Source organism: Tetranychus urticae, chromosome 1, assembly GCF_039701765.1.
Source record: "Tetranychus urticae isolate SD_2017Ah chromosome 1, NJAU_TeUrti_SD_1.0, whole genome shotgun sequence".
NCBI classification, from domain to species: Eukaryota; Metazoa; Arthropoda; class Arachnida; order Trombidiformes; family Tetranychidae; genus Tetranychus; species Tetranychus urticae.
In genome coordinates, this window is record NC_142958.1 from 5,788,088 (window position 1) to 5,802,369 (window position 14,282).

The window sequence follows — 14,282 nt, forward strand, 5'->3', positions numbered from 1 at the left end:
ATCGATAACGGATAATTGATTTAATAAAAAAGATTCAAAGATTGATCATTGCTATAAAATCCATTCAATATTACCTATTAATATCGAAACTTTTTTGATTGATTGAGATATTAGTTCTGGCGAATTCATTTTTAGAGAAAACTTTTTATTAAAATTTAAATCATGATACATTTTCCATGTTCATCTAGAATGAGACGCATTTGATTATTGATTATTTAAAATGAACCAATGAGAAGTGTTAATAAATTATAATGCGTTATTGGTTAGTAACAACAGAACATAATTCATTTCATTGATAATCTGATTGCAGTTCAGCAGTTTGTCTCGACCCGACTAGTTATCTTCAGTCAATTGAAATTTTATTCAAAATATCGATCACAATGAATACATCAAATGGGAATGGAATGAATCGCGCTTCAAGTGCTGGAATAATCATTCAAGCGCTCTTTTCTAATTGGAAAATTGTTATTGTACTCATTGGCTTTGGACTCGCAATGGATTCTGGCAACTGGTTCGTTAATGCTTCGCTTGCTACAAGCAAATTTTTTTTCGGAAGTTGGGTGATATTCGGTATACAGCAAGCTATTTTTGCTTTATTCATGTTTCAACTTTGCTTTCAAAGAGATAAGTATATTGATCATATAATGTATTTCGATTGCAACGCGAAAGTCCAGTCAAATCAACAATCTTTAGATGCTTACATGAAAAGGAATCGTTACATCTTTCATTCATTTACATTCATCAATTTTGTAGTGAATATTCTTCTGGTAATCGCTCCTTTCATCGACAAGCTCCGTAAATGTAATATAAGAACCATTGACGTCCTGAAATTTGGCTCGGTTGAGATTGGTTTCTGTTGTAGTTTTGCTTTATTCCGTTTCTTTGTTGAAACCTGTCTTTACATTCATACCTGTTTCATGCGAGTTGAACAACAAATAGACACATTGAACAAATCAACAAATGGCTTGTCTATTGAACACATTCGGAAAGTTCGTCGCTTGTATTGCTTTGCGGTTGAAACGACAGAAAAGTTCAACTCTCTGTTGTGGCCTGTAATTTCCACTTATTTTGTGGTCTGTATCGTTAAAAGTCACTGGGCGTTAGCTGCTGCGATTACCAAGTCATCTTTTTATGTTGCATTGATCTTTATTGCAGAATTCTCAGTCTTTATTCTTGTCGCCTATAACATGATTTATATCAATCATCTTTCAACCAGAATCTATCAATTAGTTTATTCACTTTCATATAAAACTGATTCATTGTTCGCTAAAAAAGAGGTATTCACTATTCCATTAAAACCTAATTTAAAATTATAAAGCATACAAGTTTTGATTAACGCTCATCATTTTCAATTTTCTCATCTTTTCAGGTTCATCTTTTCCTCCTTCGTATTGAACGTGGTGACGTTGGCTTTACTTTCCTGGACCTCTTTGTTATCACACCAACTTGCGTTACTTCATTGGTTACAATCTCTTTGACTCTTGCATTAGCAGGACCCACTTTAATCACTTAATGTTATCCTCTTATGTCTCACCTCTATGAATGTACACAGCACTGAATGTTTTTTAATATGTAAATGTTTCTGATTGGAATTAAATGTTTTTTGATGCACATATTGATTCATTTACTCAAGAATACTAAATTCGGAATGCAGCAATAATTTGTGTCACTACGTTTCTGACAAGGGAAGGGACTTAACTGATATGATTTGATTCGGGAAAATGATAAATCGATAGAAATTATTCATTGTTGAAAAGTATGTTTGGTAATGCTTAAATTAAATGCTCATTAATAATTGGACAAAATCGTTCCATTATTGAAAGATCATAATAGAGTTCCGGAAAGTGGAAAACATAGTTATGATATTAATGGCCACGATGTAAAGTAGCAAAATATTGCATGTTTTGGTGAAATGACGAATAAACTGCAGATTTCAAATTGAGAATGAATCTATTCAAATTTCTCGCACAAAATAAAAAACAAATCACAGCAACTTGATCTATATCTTCGGTCATTTGTTATAATATTAATAATTACTAGAAACGATGCACAATACTTTATGATGAAGGAGATTGATGACATAAATTGACTAAAACAGTGTGAATCTACATTTAAATCTTGTTTAGTCGATAATTCTATTGTTTAAAATTTTGTATTAATCAATGCAGGGTTTGTCATTTGAATCGCAAGATTTCATTCGAATTTCGAAAAACTGAAAAACTTAGTAGCTGCGCACTTTGATATCATTAGCTTGCATAGATTTCCACTTTCTGTGTTTTGAGCTAAATTGCATTTTACAATTAGTCGAAATAAACTTTGACCATCATCATGTATCGAATCCCCATCAACAACAATTGTTTGAGTTGCAAACCTAAGGGTTTATATGATTCAATGCTTCGATTTGCAGGGAGAAAAAGTAATTTTATCCATTTTCTTCTCATTTGTCTTGTTATTTATAATATTTTGGCCCTTTTACTGCCATACCAAGCAAGCAATACTTTCAAAAAGTATATAATAATCATCAATTGTATAACCTACACTTCACAGCTGCTCTGGCTTGTACTGTTGCGTTCAAAACGATGTGAATATATTGAATTGGTCAATTTATTTGAAAATCGAAGTGGACTTAGCCTGGAAAGTTTGCTAGTTCATCGTCATTTCGCTAAAGTGCGAAATATTTTTCTATTTTACATCGTGACGATTAATGCTGTAGCTGCATTTTTCGCTTTTCGTAGCTTTATAATAATCTTTCAACAATCGTATGATTTTGTCCAATCATTTAAAGATCTATTTTATAATCTCATGCTTTTACTTTGCGGTTTTGGCTTTCAATTATTCAACCAATTTCTTGTTGAATCAAGTCTCTACATTCATGGGTGCTGGCTTGCTGTAAATACGCAAATTTGTTCACTTAGAAACATTGACTGTCGAGTGTTGAGTAGCAATAAAATTCGTGAAATTCGTTCAATGTACAGTATTGCTTTCAAAATGACAGAAAAGATGGATTCATTCCTAAGATTACCGATTTGTATTTTCTATTCATATGCTATCATCTCAGGTCATATTTATCTTGCTTCATTTTTTTACAAACCATCGATAGCTGGCTTTATTATTCTAGTATTTCGCTTCTTGAACATAGCATTGATCGCTTACAACATGATATACATTCATTATCTTTCAAATAAATGTTTAAATGATGTCTATTCACTTTCATTTGGAAAGCATTCATTTCAAGTCAACAATGAAGTAAGTTGTTTAAATCAATGCATTACAATTTTAACTTTTGGTACTTTCTATTGCAGATTCAACTGTTTCTTGATCGAATCGGACAATCGAATGTTGGCTTTTCATTTCTCAAAATTTCTCTGATAACATCGACTTTTGTCACATCATTAGCTTCACTCACTCTGTCTTTTGCACTGTCGGTACCAACACTTTTTTAACAATAAAGTTTAATGATGTTTATTACCAATATTACTAATCAAACTCTGTACTACCTCGAGTTTCAAACACAAAAATCACGCAATGCAATGTTATTGTGATTGAATATACATGTATAAATGTGTATAACTTTTATGCATTTTATTGCCCTTTTGAGCTTTTTACAAATTGAATTGACATCATTTTGACTTATCAAAAAAATGATTGAATTATATGTGAAAATTCCAAATGTTGATAAAAGTTAGTTATAAGAACTATGACTTTCATGGTGCAATAAAGAGACTGTATTTTCAAGGAAACGCAGATTAGAATTAAGAACATTTCATAAAATCTTTTCATTCTTTCAAACGCTGAATATCAGGTTCGTTTAGGATCTCTACATAAGATCACAGTTGACACAAAAGAATGAAGGCCATTTGATAAGACTCTCGGCCTTAAGGAGACTCGCTTCTTATCCATGAATATCTCCAATGTAGTGATAAAACATAATGCACATTTTACAGGGTGTTAATCAAGTTATCTTAAGGTTATCGTTGAACATTGATTTCTATCGGTAGTTTTGAATTGATTAACTTTTTGGATAATTCTATTTATTAATGATGAACAACAATGATTCATGTCCTATTATTGATTTCGATTCATTAGATTTCACCTTCAGCTTCAACCCTATTGATCAAATTGTTATTGTAGCTGAACAAACGATTGAAAATTCAAATGAATTTAGAAAAAAATCGCTATTAACAAAATCTGTCGAATTGATGTATTATTGAAATTATATCCATTTATGTTTTTCTTGAAAATTGTGATTGATTGAGTTACTTATTATTAACAATTCATTTCAGTTTAAACTTTTTATTCCGATTTAAATGTCATGATATATAAACTTTTCTAAATTCACCCAATGTTTGACGCATTTGATTATCGATCGGTCAACAATATAATTAGCCAATGAGAATCAAGTTATTGGTTAGTAACAACAGCTCATAATTCATTTAATCGTGAATCTTTTATTTCATTTCATCAGTTGGTCTCGAGTCAAATAGTAACAGATATCTTAACTAAATCAAAGGGAATATTGACTAAAATTTTACCAAAATGAATACATCGAATGGAAACGGATTGAATCACGCTTCAAAGGCTGGGATAATTAATTGGGCACTTTTGTCTGGCCGGAAACTTGTTATTCTACTCATTGCCTTTGGACTCGGATTGGATATCTTCAATTGGTTTATTGCTTTTTCGCATTCTACGAATAAGTTTTTTTCTGGAACTGCACTAATATTTGGCATCGAGAAACTTATTTATGCTTTGTTCATGTTTTCTCTTTGCTTTCGAAGAGATAGTTACACTGATCTGGTGATGCATTTCGAAAGCAACGCGAAAATGCAGTCGAATCATCCATCTTTAGAGGCTTATATTAAAAGAAATCGTTCCATCTTTCAGTTATTTACGTTCGGCAATTTCTTAATCACTTTTTCACTGGTAATTGTTCCTGTCATTGATAAGCTTATAAAATACAATATGACCACCTTTGATGTCTTAATGTTCGGATCGTGGCAGATTGGTTTCTGTTCTCTCTTTGCTTTATTCCGTTTCTTTATTGAAGCCTGTCTTTACATTCATACCTGTTTCATGCGAGTTGAATACCAAATAGACACATTGAATAAATCAACAAATGCCGTGTCTATTGATGACATTCGGAAGGTTCGTCGATTGTATTGCTTTGCTGTTGAAACGACAGAAAAGTTCAATTCTCTGTTGTGGCCTGTAATTTCTACTTATTTTGTTGTCGCTATCGTTAATAGCCATTTCGCTTTTGCCAGAGCGATCACTGATCCATCTTTGGTGCTAACTTTGATTTGTTTTGGAGAATTTTCAATCTTCTTTTTAATAGCTTATAACATGATTTATATCAATCACCTTTCAACCAGAATCTATCAATCAGTTTATTCACTCACTTATAAAGCTGATTCATTGTTTACTAAAAAAGAGGTAACTCATTATTTTATAAAAAATCTAATATTGAACGTTCTATTATCACAATGTTATGCTAGTTTTTGATTAACGCTCATCTCAATTTTTTATCTTTTCAGGTTCAACTTTTCCTTACTCGCATTGAACGCGCTGATGTTGGCTTTACATTTCTGGATCTGTTTGTTATCACACCAACTTGCGTAACTACATTGGCCACAATCTCTTTGACTCTTGCATTAGCAGAACCCACTTTAATCAAATGATGCTAGAAGTCAATACTCTTATGTATCACTTCAATGTTGCACCTCTTTGAATTTAATGCACATCCTAGAAGTTGCGAAAGTTTTGAATTACTCTGGTTCATCTAAACCTTGTTGTTATCCAGCGCTAACCTGTCATCTATTAGTCCAAGTAGTAATTAATTAATTTCTCTACTTCCCTAATTCCAGCCATACTTTCCTCTGCCTTCATTACCAAATCTGTAAATTCTGTATTCCCATCGAAATATTTGAATATTGAAATTAAATTATTTTGCTAAGCCAATTTAACTCTGACCAGCTTTCCTAAGCTAAAATTTTTTTCTTTTTTCTCTTACTGTATCATCTAAAATTATCTATTATTAGCTCTAGTCAGCCTCACAGATACTTCAACACCCTGTAACTTTCAAACTGACAATACATGTACATGACCCGTTAGAATATTTTGTGCCCTCTGAAAAAATCAGAAACTTAAACGCCCATATTTGTTGTTGAATTGAAACAAATATCTCGTATAAACTACTGGTTGATAAGATCAATGAAGAACAATTGACCATTTTGCGAATTGAATGAAATATGAATACAAAGACTTTAGTCTCATCACTGGCTTCATCGATTAATTAAATTTCACCGATCAGTTGCAACTCTTTTGTTAAAATTGTTATTGCTGCCGAAAAGGCAATCAATTTAAAATTCACAAAACAAAATTTAGGATTTTGTTGAAATCAAAATATGTCGAATTGATTGATCGTTATTGTAATTTAATCTATTCATGTTTTTCTTGAACATTGTGATTAATTTACTGATTCCTAACAATTCAATTCAGTTAAAACTTTTATTACTATTCAAATGTCATGATATATAAACTTTTCTAAATTCACCCAATGTTTGACGCATTTGATTATCGATCGGTCAACAATATAATTAGCCAATGAGAATTGAGTTACTGGTTAGTAACAACAGTTCATTTCATTCAAAATCTTAATTTTATTCCATCCGTTGGTTTGAGATCGACTAGTTATAGTTACTTCACCTAATTGCAGAAAATATTAGATGAAATTTTACCGAAATGAATACATCAAATGAAAATGGAATGAATCGCGCTTCAAAAGCTGGGATAATAACATGGGCCCTTTTGACTGATCGAAAAAATGTTATTCTACTCATCGCCTTTGGACTCGCAGTGGATGGCTTATCATGGATTAGATACTATGCGTCTTTACCGGGAAAATTCGATGCTATGAGTCCAGTATTATTCGGCATTCAGAAATGCATATACTCCGTCTTCATTGTCTTACTTTGTGTTTGGAGAAACGATTATTACGATCAGCTCACGCAGTTCGAACGTAAAACAAAGCTTCAACCAACACACACAACAGATCGTTACCTAACCAAGAATCGCTTCATCTTCAAAGTCTATTGGTTCTTATATATTGGCAACTTCGTCGTAATGGGATCTTATTTATTCATTAAAAGGCTGCAAGAATCGCGAGTCAATGTCAATGTTATACTCTTTTTTGGTTCAACAGCTATTGGTTTCTTTGGTTCTCTTGCTTTTTTCCGTTTCTTTATTGAAGCCTGTCTTTACATTCATACCTGTTTCATGCGAGTTGAACACTCAATAAACACATTGAACAACTCGACAAGTGCCTTGTCTATTGGTGACATTCGGAAAGTTCGTCGCTTGTATTGCTTTGCTGTTGAAACGACAGAAAAACTTAACTCTCTATTCATGCTTATTACAGCTATTTATTTCGTGTTCAGTACCATTAAAAGTCATTTCTCGCTTGTTCGGGTGATTCATAATCCATCTCCTATAATCATTTCAATATGTATGGTTGAATTTTCTCATTATTTCCTTGTAACCTATAACATGATTTATATCAATCACCTTGCAACCAGAATCTATCAATCAGTTTATTCACTTACATATAAAACTGATTCATTGTTTGCCAATAAAGAGGTAATTATAAAATTCAATAATTTCTTGAAACTTACTTTTCCATTTTATAATATTTCTCTCTATTAATCAATCAAAATCAGGTTCATCTTTTCCTCCTTCGCATTGAACGCGCTGATGTTGGCTTTACTTTACTGGATCTGTTTGTCATCACACCAACTTGTGTTACTTCACTGGCTACAATATCATTGACTATTGCTCTGGCAACACCAGCGTTGCTCAAATAAGCCAGCATTTTTTTCTGCTGTCAGATCGCATTCAAATGTTTGTGAAATTAATGGTGTTTTTGAGTCGTATTGTGCACAATATTATGAATTGTATTTTAAAAGATCAAATAAAGTATAAACGCATTCAAAAGCTATCTTATTCTTCACATAAAATCAGTCAATTCTTATTTTTTATTTTGAATCTAATTGATTAAATCACGTTCTTTTACATAATGCTTTCAAAAGGTGACTATCGATATGCGTTTTTACGCTTAAACTTTTCACTCTCAGTGAATAAACCCCAAAAGGATAATTAGAGGTCAAATAACGGATTGACCTTGAATGAACTTGTGCTTTCGAACTTATGATTCTTAAATCTGTATAAGTTTATGGTTCAAGTCTGAGTAAATTGTTCGTGAGTTATGCCTGCAGAAAGACGTAAAATTAAAAAACGCCCGGTATATTGAATTCAAGTTTCATTAAAGAACATTTCCTTTGTTTTGCGTATTTTTGTCTCAACCGCAAATGAATAAATCAACAACTTCATCTGAAGCTTTTCAAAAAGCTCAACAGAGAAAAGAAAAACCAAACGTAAAGAATTGGCGGAAAAATTCAAAAAATGTAGGCGAATCCGACCCAATCAAGTCAAAAAAATGAAGCAAAACGAAGCAGTTGGTATGTTCTTAGAAGCTGATTATTGAATATTATAGTTTTATTTTCAATTTGATTTGGGTTGGTTTTTAACACAGACAAGCCTTTATATCGATTCCGGATAAGTTGATTGGATTGAAAACATTTAAAATAAATTGATCATTCTTGTGATAAAGTCTATTCAATATTAACTTTTTTGATCGATTGAGATGTCAATTGTGAATAATTCATTTTCCGTTCGAACTTTTTATAAAAATTAAAATCAACCTTTTCTATATTCATCTAATATCTGACGCAATTAATTATTGATTGGTCTCGATTAAAATGAACCAATGAGAAGTTCGTTGGTAAGTAACAACTGGAAATAATTCATTTCATCATAAATATGAGTTTATTTCATCATTTTGTATCATCAAGACTAGTTAAAATACATTAAAATAGATATCTTCACTCAATTGAAATATTACACAAAATTTCAACGAAATGAATACATCAAATGGAAATGGATGGAATCTCACTACAAAACATGGAATAATCACTCGAGCGCTTTTCTCTGATCGAAAAATTGTTATTCTACTCATTTCTTTTGGACTCGCATTGGATAGCGCAAACTGGTTCTTTAATTTTGTGCTTTATAATACAAGCAAATTTATGGCTGTTTCATTAATAATATACGCCATACAACAAGCTATTTATACTGTATTCGTTTTCAAGCTTTGCTATCGAAGAGATAAATACATTGATATTGTCACGCGTTTTGAATCTTGTACGAAATTGCCGTCGAATCATTCATCCGTAGATGCTTTTATGAGAAGGAATCGCTATATCTTTCATTTATTTATGCTTATCAATTTCTTAGTCAATATGTGTCTGCTGATTGCCCCATTCATCGATCAACTTATAAAATCCAATATAAGCATCTTTGATTCCCTAAAATTTGGTGTGATGGAGATTGGTTGTTGTTGTAGTTTTGCTTTGATCGGATTCTTTGTTGAAGCCTGTCTCTACATTCATACCTGTTTCATGCGAGTTGAACACCAAATAGACATATTGAACAAATCGTCCAATTTATTGTCTATTGATGACATTGGGAAGGTTCGTCGATTGTATTGCTTTGCTGTTGAAACGACAGAAAAGTTCAACTCTCTGTTGTGGCCAGTGATTTCCTGTTATTTTGTGGTTTGTATCGGTAAAAGTCATTTCGCTTTTGCTAATGCGATTGCTGCAGCATCCCTCACTTTTATAATGATCTGCGTTGCTGAATTTTCGATCTTTATTCTTGTTGCTTATAACATGATCTATATCAATCACCTCTCAACCAGAATCTATCAATCAGCTTATTCCCTTTCATATAAAACAGATTCATTGTTTGCTAAAAAAGAGGTAACTCATTATTGTATAAAAAATCTAATATTGAACGTTCTATTATCATAATGTTATGCTAGTTTTTGATTAACGCTCATCTCAATTTTCTTATCTTTCCAGGTTCAACTTTTCCTTACTCGTATTGAACGCGCTGATGTTGGCTTCACTTTTCTGGACCTGTTTGTTATCACACCGACTTGCGTTACTACACTGGCCACAATCTCTTTGACTCTTGCATTAGCAACACCAACACTAATAAAGTAATGTTATTCTCTGATGTTTCTCTTCAATGTTCCACCTCTATCAATGTATGCACATCACTCAAAACGTTTGTAGTGAACAATAAACATTTAGATGCAAATGAATTTTTTATGTTATTCGAAATTACTCGGCACATACTTTCGAGAACACTGACTTAGGTCTCCAAAAATGTTTATTTTTTATTTTGCATCAGTTGAAGACTGGACTCAACTTTCAAGCACAACAAAAGATTAAAATAACATTTTATTTGTATTTTTTACAAAATGTGTACTGATTTCAATCAATTAATTGGGAATAAAACATAAGTTTCTCTGTAGCGATTCTTAGATATTTGATGCCAGAGATGAAGTAAACATAAAAATGTATACAAGAACATGCAATTAAAATATGATGCGAAATACATTTGTTTCATTTCAGATCGAGATTTTTTATAGTATTTTTTACAAGAACTTTTCTCGCTTGTTTGCTTTTTTACGAAAACTGAAATTTTTTTAGAAATAAACTGATTCTAGATTTGCGTTTCGGTCATTTACACCTGAATAAATTATTCAAAAAATATTCATCTCTAGTGCAAGTTTATTAATCATTTTGACCTCCGTGATCAAAACATCTGCGAACAAGTAATATTTCTTCTGATAGATTTTCTCCATGGGAGATTAGTGTTTTCATTGATCATGGAACCAAATCCATTCAATATAACTAATATGCCAATTTACATCGAATAACATTTTTATGATTGATTGAGTTATTGAATCTTAAAAACTCATTTTCAGTTTAAACTTACGTACAATTAAAATCATGACACATAAACTTTTCATCACTCATCTAATATCTGATTATTGATTGGTCTGCATTTAAATGAACCAATAAAAAGTAAGTTATCGGTTAGTAACAACGACTCGTAATTCATTTAATCGTGAATCTAGTTTCATTTGATTACTTTGTCTCCACCCAATTAACTATCTTCACTCAATTAAAATTTTATTCAAAATATGGACAAAAATGCACACATCAAATGGAAGTGGATTGAATTTCGCAACAAAACTGGGATAATCATAATAGGAATAATCAATTGGGCAATCATTTTGTCTGAATGAAAATTTGTCATTCTACTCATTGTTTTTGGATTCTCGTTGGATAGCGAAAACTGGTTTGTTACTGATGGATTTCCGAGAAACTACCTTGTATGACCTCCACCTTAGAATATGACAAATAAGTATCGAAAAACAATCAAAATTGAAAATTCAATCCAAAATTTGCTCGAATTTAAATAATCAAATTGATTGAACAGTATTGTAATTAAATCGACTCATTTCTTTTAAACATTGTGATTGATTACTGGTTCTGGACAATTCGTTCCCAGTTTAAACTTCGTTACAATTAAAATCATGATCTATAAACTTTTCTATATTCAGCTATTATCTGACGCATTTGACTATTGATTAGTTTGCATTTAAATGAACCAATGAGAAGTGAGTTATTGTTCAGTAACAACAGCTTAGGTATACGACAAATGAAAATGGATTGGATTGCACTGCAAAAGACAAAATAATTGATTGGGCACTTTTGTCTGTTTCAACAGTTGAAAATTAATTTGTGAAACCGCAATAAATGTTAAAAGAAAGTTTAAACAAAATGAATACATCCAATGAGAATGAATTGAATCGCGCTTCAAAAGCCGGAATAATTACTTGGGCCCTTCTAACTGATCGAAAATTTGTTATTCTAATCATTACATTTGGGCTTGCCTTGGATGGTTCGACATGTTTCAAAGATCTCTACTTTGTTCCAGATACTTATCAAACTACACGTTTGGTACTAGTTTCTATTCGACAATGGACCTGTGCTTTCTTGCTTGTTCTATTTTATGTTCGCAGAAAGAAATACAGTGATCTAATAATTCATTTTGAACGCAAGACAAAGATTGAGTTGTCACCTGCATTAGTTGATTACCTGAATAAGAATCGTTTCATCTTTCAAATATTTACGTACATCCACTGTTGCGCTTGCATTTTGGTGGTAAGTGTTGCTTGGTACAACTTTTCTTTCGCATTATTGCCTTACTTTCCTCATATTTTTATTGGTTTGGCAACTATTGGTATTCTTTGTTTTCTTGTTTTCCTTCGTTTCTTTATTGAAGCCTGTCTTTACATCCATACCTGTTTCATGCGAGTTGAACACCAAGTAAACATACTGAATAACTCAACAAATGCCTTGTCTATTGATGATATTCGAAAAGTTCGACGATTGTATTGCATCGCTGTTGAAACGACAGAAAAGTTTAATTATTTATTCATGCCAATTATAGCTCTTTATTTTGTGATCAATATCGTTTCAAGTCATTTTTCACTTGTATATTCGATTGTCGATCCATCGTACGTAACTCTGCTCATCAGTTTTATTGAATTAGCAAATTTTATAATCGTAACCTATCACACGATTTATATCAACCACCTTTCAACCAGAATTTATCAATCCGTCTATTCGCTTTCATATAAAACTGACTCGCTGTTTACCAATAAAGAGGTAACTCATGATTACACAGAAAAGTCTAGTCTATCACGGTAGGTGTTGGGATTAAGTTAACAAATAAGGCAACACTTAAGTTTTAAATGCCGCTATCTCGAGCATATTAACTTAACCCTAACATTTACGTTAGTCTAATATTAATATAAGATTATATCATTTCTATTAACTTATTTTTATTTTCTTGCTTATTCATCAAATGAAGGTCAATCTTTTTCTCACTCGTATTGAACGCGCTGATGTTGGCTTCACATTCCTGGACCTGTTTGTTATCACACCAACTTGCGTTACTTCACTGGCTACAATATCATTGACTATTGCTTTAGCAACACCCTCATTGGTCAAATGTTAATCATTTCATAAAATTTCGTCAATACGCTTCACGTTTTTGCATCTTGAAAAATTGCACTGATTCATACCGTACTACGAGGATGGAAATTGCGTGGCACATTAAACAATTAAGAAGGGCGAAGATCGCATGGAACTGAGGTTAATATCAATAGCTCAATGGAAAGATTAGCCAATAAGAATGAACAATTTAAATTATTAATAACATTTATTGCTTTATCAGCTACAGGACTATCAAGTGGCAGAATGAATACAAGATCGTATTTCGGTCGATAATCAAGTTGATAAAACGCAAAAAAGAAAGGCAATCTATATCTTTGCTATGATACTAATATTTTATTTAAATAAAACTTTGGCTGGTCAAAAATAGAGACGAAATTATAAAACGAGAATGACAATTGATACTTTACAGTGGAAAAAGATTGATTTTAAAAAATTGAAGAGAACAGCGTGAATCTCAATTCGTAAATTTTATTAAATTAATAAAATCTTTTATTCTAAATTTTATTTTAGATTATTAATAAATGTAAAGATTGTCTTTTAAATCGCATTTGGTGTTCTAAACTATCGGTTGTTGCGCACTTCAGTACCAAAAATTAATTTAAACTTTTACTTCAAGAGTGTTGAGCTCAATAGCATTCACAATTGGTCGATATCTTTCACCAGCATCATGTATCGAATCCCTATTATGCACAACAATTGTTCAAGTAGCAAACCTAAAGGTTTATATGATTCAATGCTTCGATTTGAAGGGAAAAAAAGCAATTTCACTCATTTTGCACTCATTTGCATCGTTATTTATAACATTGTGCTACTTTTGTCGGAATACAAAACAAGCACTACAGTCAAAAAGTATAAAATACTCACTTGTATAACCTCTACTTTATACCTACTCTGGCTTGTACTATTACGCTCCAAGCGATGTGAATACATTGAATTGATCAATCTATTTGAAAGTCAAACTGGACTCAGCCTTGAAAATTTGCTAGTTTATCGCCATTTCACCAAAATGCGAAATATTTTTTCTATTTTTTATCGTCATTAATGATGTCATAACAATATATTTCATTTTTCGCAGTTTGATTGTAATCTTTCAGCAATCGAGTGATTTTGTCCAATTATTCATAAGCTTCCTCTTTAATTTCATGTTTTATTTTGCATCTTCGGCTATCAATTATTCAACCAATTTCTTGTTGAATCAAGTCTTTACATTCATGGCTGCTGGCTTACTGTAAATGCGCAAATTCGTTCACTTAGAAACATTGACTGTCGAGTGTTGAGTAGCAATAAAAT

At 31.8% G+C, this 14,282-nt stretch overlaps 4 protein-coding genes across 4 annotated transcripts in view; 3 read left to right on the plus strand and 1 right to left on the minus strand.

Annotated features, from left to right (window-relative positions):
- The window catches only part of LOC107362291 (protein turtle), a 123,995-nt gene that overhangs the window by 58,912 nt on the left and 50,801 nt on the right, over positions 1 to 14,282 (minus strand). The window lies entirely within an intron of this gene.
- On the plus strand, positions 399 to 1,592 carry LOC112538900 (uncharacterized). Its single transcript, XM_025160958.2, has 2 exons — positions 399 to 1,277; positions 1,370 to 1,592. Exons 1-2 carry the CDS (start codon positions 405 to 407, stop codon positions 1,511 to 1,513), a joined length of 1,017 nt encoding a protein of 338 aa, XP_025016726.2. The 5' UTR covers positions 399 to 404; the 3' UTR covers positions 1,514 to 1,592.
- LOC112538899 (uncharacterized) lies at positions 6,675 to 7,930 on the plus strand. Its single transcript, XM_025160957.2, has 2 exons — positions 6,675 to 7,635; positions 7,716 to 7,930. Exons 1-2 carry the CDS (start codon positions 6,742 to 6,744, stop codon positions 7,857 to 7,859), a joined length of 1,038 nt encoding a protein of 345 aa, XP_025016725.2. The 5' UTR covers positions 6,675 to 6,741; the 3' UTR covers positions 7,860 to 7,930.
- On the plus strand, positions 11,643 to 13,121 carry LOC112538898 (uncharacterized). Its single transcript, XM_025160956.2, has 2 exons — positions 11,643 to 12,641; positions 12,847 to 13,121. Exons 1-2 carry the CDS (start codon positions 11,727 to 11,729, stop codon positions 12,991 to 12,993), a joined length of 1,062 nt encoding a protein of 353 aa, XP_025016724.2. The 5' UTR covers positions 11,643 to 11,726; the 3' UTR covers positions 12,994 to 13,121.

Coding starts and splice junctions, on each gene's coding strand:
- LOC112538900 (XM_025160958.2), top strand. CDS start 405: ATGAATCGCGCTTCAAGTGCTGGAATAATCATTCAAGCGCTCTTTTCT. Junction 1,278..1,369: donor CATTGTTCGCTAAAAAAGAG/GTATTCACTATT, acceptor TCATCTTTTCAG/GTTCATCTTTTCCTCCTTCG.
- LOC112538899 (XM_025160957.2), top strand. CDS start 6,742: ATGAATACATCAAATGAAAATGGAATGAATCGCGCTTCAAAAGCTGGG. Junction 7,636..7,715: donor CATTGTTTGCCAATAAAGAG/GTAATTATAAAA, acceptor AATCAAAATCAG/GTTCATCTTTTCCTCCTTCG.
- LOC112538898 (XM_025160956.2), top strand. CDS start 11,727: ATGTTAAAAGAAAGTTTAAACAAAATGAATACATCCAATGAGAATGAA. Junction 12,642..12,846: donor CGCTGTTTACCAATAAAGAG/GTAACTCATGAT, acceptor CATCAAATGAAG/GTCAATCTTTTTCTCACTCG.